This window comes from Phascolarctos cinereus, unplaced genomic scaffold (assembly GCF_003287225.1).
Source record: "Phascolarctos cinereus isolate Bilbo 61053 unplaced genomic scaffold, phaCin_HiC Scaffold_1;HRSCAF=81, whole genome shotgun sequence".
NCBI classification, from domain to species: domain Eukaryota; kingdom Metazoa; phylum Chordata; class Mammalia; order Diprotodontia; family Phascolarctidae; genus Phascolarctos; species Phascolarctos cinereus.
The window spans coordinates 271052653-271074193 of record NW_027555514.1 but is presented as its reverse complement, the minus strand read 5'-3'; the positions used below and the strand labels follow the sequence as shown (position 1 = coordinate 271074193).

Genomic DNA, 21541 nt, shown 5'->3' with positions numbered 1-21541 from the left:
TCTGTATTTGTGGAAAAGTTAGTAGGCTTCTCGGATGAGATCCTTACCTAAGATGTCCTACAATGAAGATGGAAGCTAGCAGAAGGTCAGCTTTGCTGACTGATCTTTGACTGGGACCTCCTTGATTTCTGCACTTGACATGTTTATGTCTTTGGCTCTTGACAAGGATGCAGTCAAGAACTAAGGAGGCCTTACTCCTATTCCATCCCTCTTAGGGTTGTAGGAAATGCCCCAGTTTGTGCTTTCCCGACCATTCGTCTCTATGTTCCTTGCCTCTTAGGTCTGTATCCCCCCTTGTCCCTGCTCTCTGGCCTCTACTGCTTCCCTCTCCCCTCCTGTTGTTAAGGGTGATTTCTATCCCTAAGACACAGAGCAAGGCACATTGATCAGGGGCCGAACCTGTTCCATTGACTGTCAGGACATAAGGCTGTCAACTTCACAAACTGAGAAAGAACTTTTTTAAAAAAATGTTCTTTATATTTACTTATTGTTCGTTTATTCTGTGAAGGATGGGAAGCTCAGTTCAGTGTGAAGTGTCTGCACATGAATCAGTGGCTCAACACCTTGGAGTATTACTGGGGTGGGCAGTTAGGCTAATATCTCATCTCATAGGATCACAGATTTGGGGCTGGAACGAGCCTTGGAGGTAAACTTGTCCAGTCTCTTTATTTTAGAGATAAGAAAACTGAGGCCCAAAGAGAAGTGACTTGCCCAAGGCCTCACAGTTGATGAGCGGCAGAACCAGGATTCAAATCCAGGTCACCGATTTCCAAATCCAGAGCTCTCTCTCTCTCTCAGTACCGCAGTTTGTGGTAGGATTGCTAAATCCATTCATCCTAAACAAACATTGGTTATCTTGAGGAAGAACCAGTTCCCTTAATGAAAGGACCATGAGTCCTGAAGTTGCCTTTTTGGGACCTCTACTTTCGGTGTCTCAGCAGAAACGCACAGCACCAAGGTCACTAGGCTTAGTAAGAGGTGGCTTATTTCGGGAGCATTGGCTAATCGGTATAGGCAGGACTAATGAAGAACACATCCTAGAGGAGCTAAATCATATATATATATATATATATATATATATATATATATATATATATATATAATATATAAAATTTTTTTTTTAAGAATTCTGTTCCACCTTGTTCTTAGGTGAAAGAGATCACCTCCCCAAGGAAAGGAGAAAACATGGTGAGAAAGGTCTCCCTGAATGACTGCTGTCATTATTGTGAACCCTAGGAAGACACGTTCATAGTTGGTACTTACTTCCTTCAAAGCAATACTCTAACACATAGCCATCTAAACCTGCTGCACCAATGTGGTCCGGGGGCCTCCATTTCATCGTCACCGTAGTATCCGTTACAGAGTCAACAGCCAGAAGAGTAGGTGGGCTGGTTACAGCTTTAAAAAAGAAAAGACAGGGAAAACCCATTCCATGAGAGATCCCAGAATCCCAGAATTCTCGAGTCAGAAGGCACTTCGGCCGTCGTCTGGTCTGCCTCTCCCCATCTGAGAGGAATTCCCACCACAACACACCTGACTGGTGGTCACCCAGCTTCTGCCTGGAGACCTACCATGGGGAGACTTCAAAAAACATTTTGCACAAGACTCATCATGCATTTTTCCAGCCTCCTCTCCTCTCTGAGGCTGATCATTCTGCTTGTGAGCAGCTGTGATTTTTGGTCAAATTTTCCCCACACAACACCCAAGTTTGCCTCTTCGTAACTCCTGGCCCTGGGGTCAAACAGAATAAGCCTGATCCCCCTTTCACATGCTCAGTTTTCAGATACTTGTAGACAGTTGTGGACAGCTAGGATCTCTCACCCCTTCTACCAAATCTAAACACACCCAGTTACTCCAACTGATCCTCAAAAGGTTTTCCCCATTCTGGCTGCCATTGTGTTTTTTTTTCCAAGCTTATCAATGTCTTTCCTAAACTGTAATGCCCAGGATTGAACAAAATCCTCTAAAAATGTTCTGACCAAGGCATAAATGACAGGGCACTATCACAGTAACCTTCTATCAGTTACAGTCTTACAGAGTTTTCTTAGCCACAAAAAGGTTAAGTGACTTGCCCATAATCATTGAGCTAAAACATTAGAGACCTTCTTGACTTCAAACCTAGCACTATAAGTGAATGAATGAATGAATGAATAACAGTGTGTGTATGTGTGTGTGAATTTGAATCTCACAACAATCTCATAAAGTAGGGAGAAAATATTTTACAGATAATAAGAAATTTTGTATTTTTGAATGAATAAATGAAATAATAAAATAAAATAAGTGCGTGTAAATTTGAATCTCACAACAATTTCATAAAGTAGGGAGAGAATATTTTACAGGCACAGAAAATTTTATATTTTTTAAGTTTCACACACAAGGAAACAGGCTCAGGGAGATTAATTACGGTAACATAGTAAGTATCAAAGGTGAGTTTGAACCCAAGTCTCCCTGACTCCAAGTTCAGCCCCCTACCCACTACATAGTACTACTTCTCACAATGCAAAGTACAGAGTGGGTATCCAATACAAGTTGGAAGTGAGCTAAATTTGAAGCATTTACTGATTGTCTACCACGTTTGCCACATTCTCCTCAGTGTGATTGTTGCTTTTTGGGTGCTACACAACTCTTTACTCACCCAAGGGAACGAAAGGCTTGGAGGGCATGCTGGGCTTGGAGATGCCAATGGCATTAACAGCAAATATCCGGACCTCGTAGGCAACACCTTCAATCATTTTCTTGGGCTCAAATGACGTTTCTTTGATGAGATCAAAATTCAGCCTCATCCACCTAGAGCTCTGTTTCTTTTTCCTTTCGATAAAGTATCCTGGGGGAAGAACAATATGTGAGTTAAAGTGCCTCTCTCCAGGCGGCAATGCAGGGAGCAAAGACAGCTTCCTGGAAGACAGGTCTTTCTCTGCAAATGACCCATAGCACCATAGGCCTTGTACTTTCAAGCTAAATGCACTGGAAACCAAGTGAGTGCTCATCTATTGGGAAAGGGCTAAGGAACCTGTAGTATATAGATGTGATGGATTATTGTGCCATGAGAAATTCAGAGAAGCATGTGAAGACTCATATGAATTGATGCAGAGCAAAATGAGAAGAGTCAAGACAACGCACACTACAATAATTCAAATGAGAACAACACTAAAGATCAATTACAATGAATAATCTTAGTTCCAATTCATGCTCAGATAACAGATGTACAATAAGCATTAGGGGCATACTTGAAATTTTTTAGCTTGGTGGGACCTTATGCTCTGCTAGCATGGCCTTCAAGAACCCACTTAAGATGGAAAACAGTGTTATCTTAAGTTATGTAACTTCTTATCTTATACGTGACAACTTTTAGATGCCACCTCTGATGTGATAACACAAAGCATGCCTGGTTCTTTGACAATCCCACGCATTTCCCACAAGGCCTTTACCGAGGATGGGGGACCCGCCGTCATTTGCGGGAGGCTCCCAGTTCATTTTGCACCAGTCATCTCCCACATCTATCACATTGGGCGCCAATGGAGGATCTGGGATATCTGTGACAGACAAAACAGAAAAATGTTAAGTGGAAAAGAACTTTTTCTATGAAAATCATACTAATAAGAAATGTTTTTAAAGTACTTTTGTCATAAGAGTACTAAATGCAGTGAACAAGCTAACTTCAGTAAACAAAAAGAGGGGAGGTGAAGGAAACAAAATGGGGGCAGGGAGGGAGAGAGATAAAATGAAAGGAAAGTTGTAGTCCCTCACCAATTCTCTTTCCCTTTTGAGTAACATCGGCCAAAAGGGACAAATGCACACATGGAAAGAGATCGAACAAGGGAAACTGCTCACAGTGAGAAAGGGGGAGGGGAGAAGCAATGAGAAGCAAAGGATTGAGGAGGGACTTGACTTCTGGTCTTGTCTTCATCTTACATTGGGGAGATGGCATCTATGGCTTGGAGGACCCTGTAGAGACTCATTGGCCTCATCAGAGAAAATGGTGGACTAAGTGCTGTAGAGCATTGAGGAGGAGAAGGGAGAGGGAAGAGAGGGAGAGAGGGGGAGAGAGACAGAGAGAGAGAGAGAGAGAGAGAGAGAGAGAGAGAGAGAGAGAGAGAGAGAGAGAGAGAGGGAAACCTATATGTAGGGGGTGATGGTAGGTGCTGGGGCATGCAAAAATGAGTAACACAGAGTCCCTGCCTTCAAGGGATTTGTAATCTAAGAGCAAAATTAAGACAGGGAAACAAAGAATTAATAAATCCAGACCATTTTCTATTGTTTTTAGGCTCAGAGATAGAATCAGAAGATACATTAATAGTCTGAACAGATAAATGACAGTCACCCAAGGGCCATCATAGATACTACTGTCCAGTTATTTGGAATAGAATATCTGTTCAGTAATTAGATTTTAATGAAATTATAAGGACAAAGATAAAGAGTACAGAAGTATTTTTGGTGATGCTGTCACCAGCAACCAGAATTGCCAGCCTCATTCCCTGAAGTAATAGAATCAGTAACACAGAGCTAAGAGGGTGACCCTAGTGATCACTAGTATAACCCCTCTATTTTTTTTTTCTTTTTTGACAGATGAAGAGAATGAGATCCAGACACATTCAGTTCCTCGATCATCGTCCTGGCTTGCAAAGAGTGGAGGTGGCATTCAAACCCATGCTCCTAGGGTCCTTCCTCCTGTGGTCATTCAGCTGTACCCGTCTGTCTCTCCACCTCATCCCAGAAGTGACGATCCTGGGGCTCAGAGTCCAAATCTAAGTCCCTTTATGCCTTTGCTACTAGACCATTTCTCAAAATGAAGGTCATAGATGTCATGGAGAATGGCAGCTTAAACCCACAGCACTGAGGGGGTACAGTGAACTGAGATGCCTTCACACTGTCTTCTGAGTTCTTCCAAGCTACCCCCTTCCCAAACAGTATTACATGCATCTTCTTTCTCTGGCCTTCACCCAAATGGACTCAGGCTGGCTGCCCTGAGGGGCCCAAGGTAGTCACCATGACAAAACAGCCTGAGATAAAGATGCTAGGGTTAACTAATTCTGCGAAAACCAAGTTGTTTGTTTGAATTATTATTATTATACAGACCTGTGATTTCACTGGTGTAGAAATTCCCTCCATTGACATATATTGGTAAGTCACTTGTAACTTTGTTTTAGAGAGCTGCCTAGAATACGGAGAGGCTTTGTGATTTCCCCAAAGTTACATGGCCAGCATTTGTCAGAGAGGGAAACTAGGTGGGTCAGTGGATAGAGCGACAGGCCTGAATTTAGATAGACTCACCTTCCTGAGCTCAAATCTAGCCTCAGACACTTACTAGCTATGTGACCCTGGGCAAGTCACTGAATCCTATTTACCTCACTTTTCTCCTCTGGAAATGGCCAACCACTCCAGTGTCTTTGCCAACAAAACCCCAAATGGGATCATGAAGAGTCACACACAAGTAAAAAACAACTGAGCAACCACAATTTGTCAGAGACAAGACTTGAACCCAGGACTTCTCGGTTCCAAGTCTGGCTCTCTATCCCACTATTGCCATGAAGTCACATTTCTTAAAAAGATGTGTAACAAACAGCCATAATCTAGTTGCCCAGGACCCACTGAGTACTCTCAGATAGCGGTGCCCACCAGAAATGTCTAACTTCCTTAGGCTCTGTTTGGTCCTGGAGCCTCCTCACTCCAGGAGAACTTACCAACCACCTTGATTTTGATGCTTGCGTGAGCCTCCCCTGCTTCATTCTTGAGATTGATGTTGTAGACACCAGAGTCTTCCCTTTCAGCAACATCAATGACCAAAGTGCTACTATCGGGATAGGATTCTGCTCGGATCCGACCCCCACCCTCTGTAATAGCCTAGGAAGAAAATACAGAAACAAAATGGCAGCTCCACTGAAGAGAGGGAGGATTTCCAAGGACCTACACTATCTCTCTCAGGGCTTCTTCACTGCGGTTCTACTTTTTAGGTGGAAAATATATATACATACATACATACATCTGGTTTCACTGACATCTAACTGAAATTTAACATTTCCTTCCATTACTTAAAAACATGATCTAAGGAGTGGTTTGTAGACTTCACCAGACTGTCTGCCAGAGGGGCCCCAACTCAAACAAGTCAAGGTCCCTGGTACTGATGGACAAGAGGAGCTGCAGGACATCAGCCAGGGGTGTGGCCGTGCTTTGAAAGGCAGGAAAGGAAAAGTTCAGAAATCCTACCCAAATGTCAAATTAAATAAAATCTGTTTTCTGTGGACTCTAGGGCCGGAAGGGAATGAAGAGATCATCTGCATCACACAGCCCCAGAATCTCAACCGTAGAAGGGTCCTCAGAGACATCCAGTCCAATCCACAGGAGCAGGGGTTTGTTTGTGTGCAATGGGTCTGTCTCCCTGTTAGGAACAAGTCTTTCTCCCATGATCTGGATGAGGAATTGATCCTGGCTGTAATACTTGAGTCTGACAGAATGAATTCTCCTCCACAAGGCAAACCAACCTAAGAAGTGTGGAGGCAGGGGCAAAGAAAATCCACATGAAATCCATGGTTCAGGACTGAGTCGGCCCTTGGTAAATACTTGTTAACGGATCAGATTCAAATGAAACCACCCCATTTTTAACTCATAATCTAAATTTTCTTCAGTTATTTTTCAAACCAGAATTACTTTAAAAAAAAAAGTATGTCCCTGAGTAGAATCATATCACTTTTCTCTTCCCTGGGCTACCTAACTATCCCATAAGGAATTCATCTATCATATACTGGCTATACAAATTTGAGGATACAGACTGTCTCACCATGATTAGTTATGCACTGAAATTATTGTAAATGTGACTCGTTTTCAGGGAAACTTCACTGGTTGTACTGACGATCAGTGGGAAGCCCTTAGTGAAAGGCTTATCTTGTAAGCAATGGGCTATACCTTGTCCGCCCGGCTCCACAGGGCCTTGGGGGGTGGCTCTCCGCTGACTGGGATCTCAAGGCGAAGTTTGCTTCCGGCAATGACAGTCACAGTATTGTCAGCATCCAGCCCATCCAGGTGTATCTTAGGAGGATCTGAATATCAGATGTGGTCATTAATACATGTCATCATTTGGCCCGAGCAATGTTCCCTGGAGTCAGAGGGCTTGGGTTCAAATCCTATCTCGGATACTTGTGACTTATACACATTGGACACATCACTTCAGTTTCCTCATCTGTGAAATGAGGGACTGGAGAAGCCTGTGATGGGTGTGCTGGTAGAGGGAGCCCCCATACCAATGAGCCCCCTGATCGATAATCTAATGTGTGCCAGTCACGGTGCTGGGTATCATTTGACATACAAAGGTGACCAAGGCATGGTTCTTATGGAAATGACACGATCTTAGGGAAGTAGGACACGGTCTTTGAAAGAACTCTAGATTAGGAATGAGAATGTCAGACCTGGGCCTGACACTCGACCTTGGGCAAACTTCCTTACTTCTTCTCTAAACCTTTTTCCTTATCTGTAAAATGACGATATTCATAGCTATCTTACAGACCACAGGTCATCACTATAGAATCAAAAGAGGTAACAGATAATGATGGAGAACAGATTGGTGAATGCCAGTGGAGGGAGGAACAGCAGCGCCATTGTCACGAGGACAGAATTGTGACCACTTTGGACAGGGGGATTTAGGAAAGAGATCACAAGCCAGGCCTGAGCAAATGATATTGTGATGGGAGACTTCATTTGTCCCACCTTTTGGTGGTGTGCTCTCTGTGCCACACAAACAAAAGCATCTGTTTCATTATTGGGATGCTTTCAAGATGCTTTTATTCTTCTTGAGGTAGGGCAAGTGAAGAGGGGACCTGGTGCTCTGTAATTGCTTCCGACTGACAAGGCTGAAGGTATAACCACTCAACCTCAGAAGGCTTAGAAGGAAAGCTGGGCACAGTTCGATCAATATCCAGGTTTGGAGAGCACAGAATTCAAAGGACTCAGATAAAGGTTAGGTAGGATTGCATGGATTAAAATTCAGGAGGCGTCAGTCCAGGAAGGGTGTGAAGTTATCAAGAATGAAATTCTGAAGACGCACAGAATTCCAATGAGGAAAAGGGAAAGTTCTCTTAACAGACTGATGTGCATACACGATTAGTTCTTTGACAAACTTAGGTGTAAAAAAGAAAAGTTTAGAAAATGGAAGAAGGGCAGGTCATGGAGGATGAATACATAAGCTTGGCACCATTCCATAAGAATTATCACAAGGGCACCAGACTTCAGAATGACCTCAGGATGACTACGAAGGCTAAGGACAAAAATGCATTTTGAAAAAAGCTTTATTGGGAAAAAGATGACAGAGGGGGCTGGTCCTGCTGCTTGTGGGCTTACAGATCCAAGGCTGTGAGGGAGCCCAGAGGCTGTCTAGGACCATAGGAACCGAAGTGAGCCGGTCCAAGGCCACACAGATCATAAGCACCAAAGGTGGGCTCACAACTGGAGGCCTCTGACTCCAGGGCCAGTGTTCTTTCCATTGAACTACAATGAGAAAGGACGACTTAGAGAAGGCAGACTTCCCAGCTCTAATATGGTTTCTGTTCTCTTTGCCAAGGAGGATGATCCCTGGACTGAAAAAAAAAAAAAAACAACAACAAAAAACATGGTAGAAATGAGGAGGCGGATAGTAAGACCACCCAGCTGCCTCTGATGAATCTGAGTTTGCTGCCTCAGACAAACTACCTTTCCAGATCTCCCAGACTGGGAGATGTATGCCAACTCCTCCTCCTGGCCCGGCGTGTCGGATGGTGTGAAAAAAGTAGCAGACAGCCTCAGAAAGGGGGCCGAGACATGTGTTGTCTTCAGTGGGCACCAGCAGTTGGAAGGAAAGCGAGACGGAGGGATCAAGGATCATAGGACCCTCAGCTGAGAGCTGGAGGGAATCTTGGAGGTCCCCAAGTCTAACCCCCTCATTTTACAGATGAGGACACGGAGGCACAGAGGGCAGAAGTGACTTGTCCAAGGTCACGTCACACAGACCATAAATAGTAGAACCAGGGTTGGAATATAGGTTTCTCTGACTCAAAATTACCCCATGGCAAAGAAAGATTCCAAAGAGCAGAGAAGAAAGGGAGGGCAGAGAATAGTAACTGCAGAAGGGTTAAAGTTGGGTTGATTACCAGAGCTGTTGGTGGGTCAGTGGTGGAAGCAGCAGATCCCCTCACCTCCCCCAAGATCCCACACTAAAGACCAGAACAGAGACACGGGGACGTGTTCAGGGAATGGCATGTGGTCCGATTAGACTGGTATTTAGGGTATGTGAAGGGGGTGAGAACAGCTGAGGCTAGAATGGGACAAAATATAGAGCACCTGACTGACAAGCTAATAAATCTGCACTTATAACTTGATAAGCAATGGGGAGCCATTGAAGGTGTATGAGCTGGAGAGTGATGTATTCATATCTCTTGCTATGATGTTTAAGCCATTTTGGAGGGAGGAAAAGACCAGAGGTACAGAGGACAATTAGGTGCCTATTATAAGAGTTAAGGCAAGAGATAACAAGAAATTGAATTACAGTGGTGGCCTTGGGAATAGAAAAGGAAAGAACGTATACAACAGACATAGCAGAGCTTGCACAGACAGGGCTCAGTGATTGAATGAGGGGACTGAAGAAGAATGAATGAATACAGCATTTATTCAGTGCTTATTATCAGTGAAGCACTGTGCTAAGCATCAGCAAAACACACTGAAAAGTCAGTTGCTTCCCAGGCTCAAGGAGCTCACCTTCCAATGGAAGAGGGAAGAGTCAAAGATCGGAGGGCCATCACCATCAGTTTCTTTGTGCCTGACCAGGTTTATCTATTTTTTTGTCTCTAAATTTCACATAATACAACATACTTTTAAATTCTAAAGTAGGAATAAAAATCACCTCTAGAGACAGCTATGGTACACTTTGTATACTCACCTATTACACGAACTTTGGCGGGCAAGGTCACAGTGTAGGCATCAGGTGCAAATACGTATTCACCTTCATCCTCAATGAGAGCATTGGCTATCACTAATTTGTGGATTCTATGTAGACAGAAACATTTATTCGTTCAACAACCATTTATTTGGCTGGATGAGATAGAGGAGCTCATAGTCATTTCTGTGAAGTTTTCTTTGTCATTGTTTCTGGTATATTTTTCAAGCTCTACTGCAGTGTTAGTGGGGGATCTGGGTTCTTCTAGGTCCCAACGCACCATCTTTGATGTAAGGTTCCTATTCAGCAACATTTATTAGACACTTCATTTGGAGAAAGCCCTGGGCTAGGTGTTGGGTTGTATGTTTGTCAAGGGGGAAGATGAAAAGATAAAAGTCTTTGTTCTCTTGGGACTTAAAAGCTAACAGGGAGTGTTCAACACATACACAACTCACTATAGCATCCACTAAGAAGTAATAAGAATGTAACAGGCACAAAGTGCTCTATGAAGGCAGAGGAAAGAGAGAAAATGTTTGATAGCAGTTTCTGTGAAGCCTTCATGGAGGAGGTGGCATCTGGGCTAGGCCTTAAAGGATAGACAGGCCAGTACACACTTGACTCTATGTAGAGCCAAGCATCGTGGAGAGTTGGCCATGATCTGATTGAGTGGCTCAGCTCAGACAGGCTACAGAATTTTGGACCTTGATTATTCTCTTTGGCATTTTCAGCCACAGTTCTGGATTATACGCAATTCATGACCTTGGTGTCCTCAGACAGCCTGTTATACAGGCTGTTTGTTATTTAGTCATTTCATACTTGAACACTGTGGCCATAGATTTGTGACATCATTGATACTGTGGATACCCTCTACTGGTGCATATCACAACCCACCCATCCCTCCTGCTCCTCTTCAGTCTGGTCCATGTCCTTCCACGGTCCCTCCAACTACTTCCAATCTACTCAACTCCCTGCTCATCTAGTATCTTTCACTCAGGTTTTATTTGTTATGGAATAATTAGCAAGAGATAAGTGAAACTATAGAATATAGTTTGATAACACATCTTCCAAACTGCATGGATCCACAACTCCATTGGTGGTTGTCTCTACCAGTACAGATTATAGTCCTGCAACAACTCGTTAGATGTTCTTCATCGGTTGGTATGGCTAAAAAGTCAGTCTCTCAGCCAGCCAAGTGATGAATCTCTTTGGACACAGCCACTCAGGTCCTTGGGAAGGAGATGCACATTTCCATGAAAGCCTTTTTGGCTTGGTAGGAACTCTAGAACTTGTGCCTCACTGCTACAACTTCTGAGAGCCCAGTCATGGTGCAATGGACAAAATACCATTTTTGGACCTGGGTTCAAGTACCACATTCATTCCTATGAGGCACGGGAAGAGGGTGATATCAAAGGCTCGCCTTGGACTGCTTACCTTCCTTTGTGGATGACCTTTAAGCGTTCACTTTCCTGAACAGGTAGACCATTCTTGGTCCATTTCCCTGGTATGTTTTCAGAGATTTCACACTTCAAGCAGATTTCCTTTCCAAGTTTCTCGGTTATATCTGTTAAGGGCTGCAATATCTTCAGGGGTTTCACTAAGGAAATGGACAAAATGGAGAAATGCAGGACTGAAACTGTGGGCTGGTCTTGATGCCAGAACCTCACAATGCCTACTGTTCTGCATGGATGTATCAGACAAGCCTATGGCTGAAACGATTATTGTAAAATCCTGATGGCAGTGGTGCATGGGCCTGATCTGTCTGTAGAGATTTCTTTTCAAGGATTAGAATAATATACATAAAGTGATGTGAGCTAAGAGAGCTAGGAAGAAATCAAGAGGCTTTCCTGATGTCATCCTTTTCTGAGTAATGCAGAAATGACCACAGCCCCATCTCTATTCCCCTACACCTTATTCTCAATTCTGCACATTCATCATAATCACAAACAGTTACGACAGTGTCAACATGTAACATGAATGTTCAACTGGGCCCGGTCTTGTTGTGATGTCATGGCACGTGATACATGCACCATGACTTTTCCTGAAGACATCAATTCTGCAGAACACATTAACTCTGAGAGCATTCTCAGGAAAGACCTCTTTGCTAGAATGTGCCAGGGCCCTCTCCAAGCTGAGTCCCACTTTCTTCACTTTGGATTTGGGCCCCAAAGTGTCCTGGCAAAGTGTTTTATAAAGCATTGCATGTTCATGTGATTGATGGATGAGAAACTCAGGGATCCTAGGAGCTCAAGTTGTTGATAATATAGTTTGGTCGATTCCATTGACTAAACATGTATTAGGCACCTACTGTGTGCCTGATACTTAACTAGGGGTTTGGAATACAAATGCAAAGAAAAACGAAACTCCTTATCCTCAGGAAAATTACAGTCTGCTGTGGGGTAAGTGGAAAACAAAAAGCAGCATGGTTTTAATGAATACAGAACTGGCCTAGAACCAGGAAGACTTGGCTTTGACACAGGCTGGTTCTGCGACCTCAAGTAAATCATTTAACCTCTAGGTGCTCCAGGCACCTCTATAAGACTGTAAATTATTTTTTATTAGTAATAGAAATAATAATAGTTCATATTTATCAAGCGCCTGCCATGTGTCAGGAACTGTGCTTAGCACTTTACAATTATTGTCTTATTTGATCCTCACAACAACCCTGAGGGATAGGTGCTGTTATTATTCCCACTTTACAGCTGGGGAAACTGAGGTAAGCAGAGGTTAAGTGACTTGCCTAGAGTCACACAGCTAGGAAGTGTCTGAGGTTGGATCTGAACTCCAGGTGCTGGCACTCTGTGCCCTATGGTGCCACTTAGTTGAGGTGCTGAGAACTGCAGAGAAAGTGTTGATTGTATTGGTAGAGGGAATTCCCCAGCTGCTAGGGTGAGCAGGGCAGACATGACATCTGATCTGTGCTTTGATGACAATTGTGTGCAAGTGTCCACTTGCTCTCTCTTCAAGTTAGGAAACACCATGTGTAAAATTTAAAGTGACCTTAAAATGTGACATTCTGTTTTTAAAGCCTTTCTTGGCCCTCATTTTCTGTTGGTCTCCTCTGCCTTTGCCCTCTGACCTAATGTTCTGTGTCGGGTTGGATACCCTGGCCTAATGCGAAATAAAGATTGGGCTAGAACTTACCGTAGTTTGACCTCTCTCAACATAAGCAGAAAATGAACAGTTGGAAAATTCCCAATGATCACAGATTCCCAGCTGGAGGCCCCTCCGAGGCCATCTGGCTTAACCCCCTCCTTTTACAGTTGAGGAGACTGAACCCAGGGAAGTCACACAGGTAGTTATCGGACAAGCTGGGACTTAAACTCAGGTCTTCTGGATTCCAAATCCAACATACTTTGTACCGCACCATGCTGCCTTAATTTCCTGTAATCAGTATTGACAAAAGCGAGAAACAACGTGGCCATGGCTATTTGAAATGCAGGTTAGGAAGACTTACGGCCCACATTCAGCTTGGCAGAAGACTGTCCCCCTGTGGTCATGACAGAATATTCTGCAGTGTCCGCCTTGGTAGCTCCCTCTATGATCAAGATGTGCTTCTTTCCCTCTACTTTGACCCGGTATCTGGACTTTGGACCAATGTCAATCTCCTCGCCATTCTTAAACCTTGATGAAAAGTGAGAAAAATGTCCACATCGTGAGTGGAGAACTAGAAATATCCTGGTGGCTTAGACCACTCCTTCTGCACCTCAGATACAACCAGAATCGCCTGACAGAATTGCCAGAATTGTCTTGCCTGACGTAGTAAGATTCTGCCTTCCTCTGGATGCTCCCCGCTTTATCAGGGTCCCTTCCTAACCAATGGCAGCCAGAGCTGAGCATGCTCCAGAGGCTGACTGACGAGGGCAGAGGATGGCAGGATGATCACATACGGCTCTTGAAAAATACTATGAAAAATTACATTCACCACATTTTCAAAAAGGATAGCTTTAAAGAAAGCTCTGGCTCCAGACTAGAATGCATCTATTGCAATGGATTCCCACTATGCCATTCGTGTTACTTAGGGCAAATCATCTCAGTTTCAGGATTCAATTCTGCAAATGTCAACGTAAACATGGAAAAAAACTATTTCTGTCTCTCCTAAGAGCAATGACAACTTCCATTTGCAAAAGGGCTTCTGGCAACTTTTGGCTGCCAATCTACATAGACCTGGCATACTCAGATTGAGATAGGTCCTGGGAGCTCAATTTTCACCATTTTAATGAGGAGCCTACTCTGAAGTGTTAGGAAATAAGACTCAAGATGGGAGGTATCAAGAAATCCTACTCTGGTCCAGGGATGGAGAGCTTTTATAGAGTGGGGTGCTTTCCCAATAGGCCACGTGGGCCAAGGGCTGTGGGCGCCTTCTCGTTTTTGTCCGTCTGAAAACGGCCAGACCCCTTGGGCAGAAGAACGGCTGCTCACCACTTCACATTGGCATCATCCTCAGACACCTCACACTCCAGCTCAACTCTTTCCCCGCAGTAGGCGTTGGTGTCCTCCAGTTGTTTGGTCACCAGTATTGGGGGCTCTAGGGGGAGAGACAAATGAACCACAGTCATCAGAGGCCCTGGCCACACAGACTTCTGATTCCCAGCCAACCACACGCCTCTCCTGGAGGGCCCTGAAGAACAGGCCGCCCCTCGACCTGGGCCCCTCTCTTGCTGAGCAAGTGGCTCCTCCTCTGAGCTGGTGGGGACATATGTAGGGACAGGGAGATGAACTAGACTATGGCTTGATATAAGCCATGATTCAGGTGATGGAGGGAGCTTCCAGGGCAGGTCAGAACCTTTCCTGCAACTCAGTTTTAGAGAACTGCCTGGAGCCGTGAGAGATTAAGTTACTTGCCTAGGGTCACCAAGGCTGCATGTATCAAAGGCAAGATTTGAATTCAGGTTTTCTTGAGTATAATAGGTAAAGAGAAAGAGAAGTTTCCTCGTGTTCCCAAAGTGACTTCTATGGTTGATATTTCTGATGAAAGAAAGATTCTACAAAATTCCGTGGAAACCACTAGTCTGAATCAGGAGTCCACAGCCATTCTTGTGTCTTGGACCCCCCAGATGGTCTGGTGAAGCCTAGAGATTCTCCTCAGAATCATAGTTTTTAAATACACAAAATACATAGGATTATGAAGGAAACCAAAGGTTAATGAAAATAAAGATGGGATCCCTGCCCCCCACATCCAACTTCAGGGCCACTCTGAAATCCCTTCATGGACCCAGGAAGGCATAGTCTCAAGTTTTCCATTCTGAGCGCACCTGCAGTAAGGAGAATAGAAAGTGTAGCACTGTATTCATCCTGGAATCGGGTTCAAACAGTGCCGCTCTACAAATGGTCTCTCATCAAATGGCAGCCTTCTAGAAGCTTCCGTGTTGTATTGGGGCTGATCCATTATCTCTCCCCTAATGAAGCTGGTGGTAAGGGAAAGACTGTGCTTAGGTAGATGGGCATGTGGCTGAAATTTCATGGTATGAATGAATAAGGGTCTATAGGATCATGGGCTTCCTTGAGTTGGAAGGAACCACAGAGGCCATGTAGTCTATTCCTTTCCTTTTACCGAGGAGGAAACTGAGACCCAGGGGGGGTCCAGTGACACACGCAGGGAGTAAGTGGCAGAACCAGGATTTGAACCCAGGTCTTCTGACTCCAAACTGAGCCATCAACCCACAGTACCATGCTGCCTCTGAAGAATTTCTCATATGGTCCATATGCTTAAGTCGCAGCAGAAAATTAACTTTTTTAAAAACCTAGTTCCATTGAGTTTGGGAACCAAAGGCAGTAGACATATTTGATTAGTGGCGGTTATCAATCTTCTTCAGACTGTACACACCTACAAAATTATTAGAGTGGCCTGACATACCGGATCCACCCCAGGGTAAGGAGGGGAGTAACACCTAACGCAAACAGTTTTTGGATATGAGGTTACATTTACTCTGGGAACCCAAGGACTTATTTTATCAAGTGGAAATGCAATCACCTCTCTGTGTCACATTTTAATAACAATCTCTGCTCTCTTGAGGACAGAACTTCTACACTTTTGCTATAAAGATCAAATAGCTTGTTTTCAAAACTCTGGGATCCTTGTTGAAGTAAAGTTTTAGTTGTCAAACTGTGTGACTGAGATATTCTTAATTTTTAGAATTTCCTGTTGGAATGTGAAGGGGTTGGGGTCCTCTTTTCTACTTAATTATTCTCCAGAGACATTCCCAATCTCTTGGCTTTGGGCTGTGGATGGGGAGCAGGGAATAACTATGAAAAGCAGAGAGGATGGCAAGGAGGCAGCCGCAGAAAATGAAGAAACACAGGAAGGACATCAGCAAACAGCTGTTCAAACAGACCAGAAGGTCACCAAACACTTTTTAGGAAGCAAAGACCTAAAGGACATCTGAGTGAATTCCTCAGTTGTCTTTCTTGTAGCCTATATAATCTTTAAGATCCTGACTTCTAAAGTTAGTCCCAGTGCATCCAGGATATAATGAGGCAAAATACTAGCTTGAAGGAGGAATTCTCAGGTCACTAACCCAAGCAGAGAGAGAAGCAGCTGCTTTAGAACAGAAAAAATAAGAAATGTGATTTAAGTAATTTTACCTCTTACAAAAAGTTCTGTGGAACATTTCTCATCCCCAGCTGTCACGTAATACTCAGAATCATCTGTCATCTGGCAGTTATTGATAAACATGATTCTTTGGCTTCCTTTGTGCTCAAAGATATATCTGTTTTAAAAAAGGAATAGGGAAAACTCATGTTAGTGAAATCGACTTTTTTTTATTTTGATTCAAAATGATAATTAAAAAAATTGGTCACTCTGAGCTTCTTAGATTCAACAGCTTTGAACACTGAAATTTGGCTTATTCTTTCGGCTTTTCATTTATGGCATGAATTCTTCAGAATGTTCAAGGACAATGGATATTTTCACCTGGTAACTGACTTCATTGACAGGAAACTATCCTGCAAGACCACGTCAGCCCTGAAACTCCCACGTCCCTGGTCTGCAGCTGCTGCCCCTGGGGCCTCTCCCTCTGATAGTGGTAGGAAGCACCCAGGCTAGCCATCTTTTTGTTTCCCTCCTGGCTGCATTCTCTGGACTTGCTCATGGCACCCCACGCCCAGAATCTTCCCTCTTCCCCAGCTGCCATTAGCTTCCTTTTATATGTTTTATTCCCTAGATTGTCAGTTTTCTTTTCGTATTTGCAATCCCAGCTCAGCACAGTGCTTGGCACACGGTAGACACTCAGTGAATGCTTCTTGACTGACTAACAAGTTTTAGAAGGTTGCCTGAGGCTCAGCCGAAGTGAAAAGACTTGCCCACCCTCACACGGCTAGAAGGCTTCACAAGCAGGATCTGAATCTAGGTCTTCTTGACTCTAAGCCCAGAACTTCGTCTGCTCCCTGACATACCGCCTTGGGATCGTGAATTCCTCTGATTTTTTATGAAACATCTCCCTTTTCCCCCTGTTATATCTCACAAATTCTTTATTGGGGTAGGGTCCACACACGAAATTTCACTGGCCTAGAGAACACCCATTGATTTTCTTCTCTGCCACTGATAGTCTCAGAGAATCACTTGGGGCACTGGAAGGTTGAGTGACTTGCCCAGGGTCACACAGCCTTCGTCAGAGGCAGGGCTTGAACCCAGGTCTTGCAGCCTCTAAGGCTGACTCGCTACACCAAGATGCCTCTCCTTACAAAACATGCCTAAGTGCATCACTTTAAGAATCGGACCATTAGAAGTGGATTACGCGCTGTGAAGGCAGATCAGTCTTATGTAAAGCAGGAGGCCGAGGCGTGAGAACTGCAGTCTGTATCTGTGTGTTTTGTCTACACAACACCAGAATTCCAAATGTGCCAAAATGCTGGGCTCACGCTTCCATTGTTTCGGCAATGGCTATCACAACAAACAAGGGCCTGCCCTCCAGAACGCGAAGCCGTGTAAGGTCAAATTACTATTTTATTTACAAGTAGCACCATCACACAGGGACCAGGGTTCAGATCACAGCTTTGTCACTTACAGCATGGGTAATCTCAAGCAAGGGACTTCAAACCTCTTCACCTCAGTTTCTTCACCTGCAAAATGGCCTTGGAGGTCCCCCCTGCCCCGCCCTCAGCTCTAAATCCAGTATCCCATCAGCATCTGTTAATGCGACACTTACTTGGTACTGGGTCGTATTTCTTGTCCATTTTTGTACCATTTCACTTCTAACTTTGGGTCTGCCAGCTCCACCATAAATCTGACTTTACCACCTTTGTCTACCTGGTAGGCAGGATCAAGAATTTTGGAAAAAGCTAGAAGGCAAAGGAAGAAGGAGGATTATTAGAAACAGAAAAAAATAAATGTGAGGACCAAGAATTTAAATGGGAAAAATAGATAGATTTGCCAGCAACGAGAGTGCTCGCAAACAGGCTCAGCTGAGGACAATTTATTTTTGTATCCTCCACACTCGATTGTCAAACCTCAAAATAAGCTTTAGTTCCATGTCTATCTGTGGACGCAATATAGACACACTTTAAAAAACTGAGGCTTGAAAAAGAAACAATATACTTCTAAAAAAAGGTAAAATAAGGAAAAGAAACTATCTTCTCAATGACCTTGAGACATTGCTTTGAAAATTTGCCGGTGTCTCCCAGAGTGAGAGTAGGCTCAAATGAAAGCAAACATTTATTCTTTCAGTGTAATCCCTTCTTATGTGATTAGCATGATTTTGCACTTTCTACATAACAAATGTCATTTTCAAGAGTCTCACACAGAGATGAATTCTATCGACATGGTATGCAGAGGGCTAGACTTGGAGTCAGAAAAACCTGGGTTCAAATCCTCCTCTGACACTTACCAGCTCTGTGATCCTGGGCAAATTGTTCTCTGAACTTCATTTGTAACCAGATCATAGATCTCGGGTTGGAAGGGACCTCAGAGATCATCTAATCCAACCCTCTCATTCTCCAAATGAGAAAAATGGGGCCATAAGAGGTCAAATGATTTCCTCGAGGTCACACAGATAGTAAGCATAAGAGGTGAAATTAGAACCTGGGGCCTCTCACTCCCTAGCCAGGGCTCTTTCCATTGAAACATGCTGGCGTAGCATATATAAATGCCATTCCCATGACCTTCTTCTTCGAGCATAATTGGAATGGGATTTATGGTTGTGACTCCAAATTCTCAAAGTAAACTGCATCAATAGGGCAAAAATTGTACCCGTGCAACCTTGGAAATCACACAAAAACACTGCTATGACACCTGTAGGAGTTAATGATCAGGTTCAGTGTTAATTTCTACCTCTCCCCTCCCCTCTATCAGCTCCAGATCTCATTTGCATATGGCTACTTGGCTTAATCTTTTAATTTGAGCAAAAAAAAAAAATCCAAACAACATTGGGTTTTTTTTAAAAAAATTTCCACTTTCTACATACCTGCGCTTTTCTTCTCAACCCTCCTCATGCGCTTCAGACGCTTCAGCATGCCTCTCAGATCAGTGATGCCATACTGAAAGGCAATCTTCTCGTATTCACTGGGATTGGCATTCTTCAGAAGCTCCCACACATCTATTTCTGGCTCTTCTTCCTGTGGCTTGATTTCCCTACCAAAGGCAAAGGGCGTTAGCCATCCGGGGTAGAGCAGCTACACCGTCTTTTCAAGAAGAGACAGACCGAGATGAACATTGACAAATAAGATAGCAAAATTCCCACTGAAGGTCTGAGGAACGAAAGCAGACAGAGGGTCTCATTGCCTCCTAATTAAAGTTTAGGGAAGCTTTCAGGTCCATAGAAACACAGTCACTTACTGAAAGTAGTGTTTTAGTTTTTCTGGTCATAAAGTTTCCTTCATGAAATAGAAAGAGATGGTTTTTGTTTTACAAATACTCTACTCTTGGTTTTTTATTTTCTCCCTTTTCATTTTTGAAAGCTACTTTGATAACATCTCGTTAGAACTTGAGTTTGGTGATACTCCAGAAGAGTTTAAATGTTCATATTTGGATAACGAATTCACTAAAAATGGGCTTAATATTAGAAGATTTTGATGTTAACAGAGAATAAAGGGAAATAAGTACTATGCATGAAAAACAGTGTGGTATAGTGGATAGAGAAGTAGTCTCAGTCAGGAAGACCTGGGTTCAAGGCTTGTATCTGACACAAGCTGATTAAGTGACTCTGGGCAAATCACTTAATCTCTTAGTGCCCTAGGAGAACTTCAAAGGCTCTACAATGAAATCTAAGGGCTAGTCTCTACCATATGTATGTGTATGTGTACATATATAGTATTTACAAATATTGATTTATAAAAGTTGGTTTTAAAACCACTTATTTGATAAAATCAAGTTTAAAAAATTAAATAAGTGATTATTTTGAGGAATTACGGACAGCCCGCCTGTTCTTCTGTTCTCCATACAATGTGAAGAGATGCAGAAGATGGTTCCCAAAACATTGGGTAGACTCCTGTGGTGAACTAACGGAAGCGTATTGAGTATAGTAGCACTGGATGGGCAGGCTTGGAGAGGATGTCCACTTGCCGATATTGAAGTGCCACTAAAATACCAAAGTTTATCTTTGCCAAGCTGGGTTTCTACATATCAACCATTTCAGACTGTTGCCCTAATCACTACACTACAATTTTGGTGTGCTTGATTTTTATTATAGATACCAATGTGCTCTGGAAAATGCATTGCCCTAAAAAGGATGAGCATTTTGGCAACGAACATAAGAAAAGGAGAGTTTAAAGTTTCCATCTCCATCATGGCCAGTGAACTCTTGGAGTTCCATGGCCAGCTATGAAACTGACTTTTTGATGTGGACACACGAGTGATGAAAGACCAGAACGTTCCAATGAACCGATTACAGAAGGCCTCCAACTGTGGGACGGACACATCTACAACCTACCCACGTATAGAGGCCATCCACATTGAACTTTAGCTCAAGATGAAACACATCTTTGAGCACACAGCTGAATGTTTCTTAAGTGATTTTGTAGGCTGCTTAGTCTTCAGTTAGTTTTACTTCAAGATTTTATCATTACTTACTGTGAATTGGGTTGGTTTGGATGCGACTCTTCCTATGTGCAATTCAATCAAAGCAGCATGGAAACCAATGTAAAAGCTGATAGATGCTCTTACACAATTAGCCATGTCAATTAGATTTCTTCCAGGGTTTCTCATAGATGTATCCCATGAGACTTGCATTGGGGGCTATTAGAATATAGTAGGGGTTGGGTGAAGGGGACTTCTATTTACATGGGGCTGGGTTACCTACTCCTCCGACTTTTTTTCTGGTAGGCTTGATCATCCACTTGGAGCTTTAGCCTACTCACAAGCAGACTAGGGAGAGAATGCTGCTATAAATCTCTGGCAAAACAGAATGCGGCAAATAAATTACTAGTATAAACAATTTCCAATAGGGCAAGCTCTGCCTCTGGAAACCTAGAAATGACTTGGGCAGGGTGATGTGAGAATATGTTTTCAAAATCCTAAGGCCAGAGCCCTTATATTCAGCTTATTGAAGCAATGGTTACAGCCCTTCTGTTAACTGAAGGAAGCCAAAAGCTTTATGAGAAAATTGTTCTGAGGTTGGGACATTGGTAATCATTCAAAAGATTCCCCAGATCTATAACCTGTAAGCAGTCTTTGTCACAAACACATCCTCTAAATTTTTCAGCAGGAAGATTTAG

At 43.3% G+C, this 21541-nt stretch overlaps 1 protein-coding gene across 1 annotated transcript in view; it reads right to left on the bottom strand.

Moving 5' to 3' along the window:
- MYBPC1 (myosin binding protein C1) overlaps nt 1-21541 on the bottom strand; it is a 108175-nt gene that overhangs the window by 26581 nt on the left and 60053 nt on the right. The window contains exons 11-22 of the mRNA XM_078146791.1: nt 19294-19460; nt 18040-18172; nt 16478-16602; nt 14315-14420; nt 13350-13516; nt 11327-11489; nt 9899-10005; nt 6901-7034; nt 5682-5841; nt 3429-3533; nt 2636-2824; nt 1264-1398 (exon numbers count right to left, since the gene is read on the bottom strand). Coding sequence (XP_078002917.1) covers nt 1264-1398; nt 2636-2824; nt 3429-3533; nt 5682-5841; nt 6901-7034; nt 9899-10005; nt 11327-11489; nt 13350-13516; nt 14315-14420; nt 16478-16602; nt 18040-18172; nt 19294-19460 — 1691 coding nt within the window. The remainder of the gene's footprint in view (nt 1-1263; nt 1399-2635; nt 2825-3428; nt 3534-5681; nt 5842-6900; nt 7035-9898; nt 10006-11326; nt 11490-13349; nt 13517-14314; nt 14421-16477; nt 16603-18039; nt 18173-19293; nt 19461-21541) is intronic.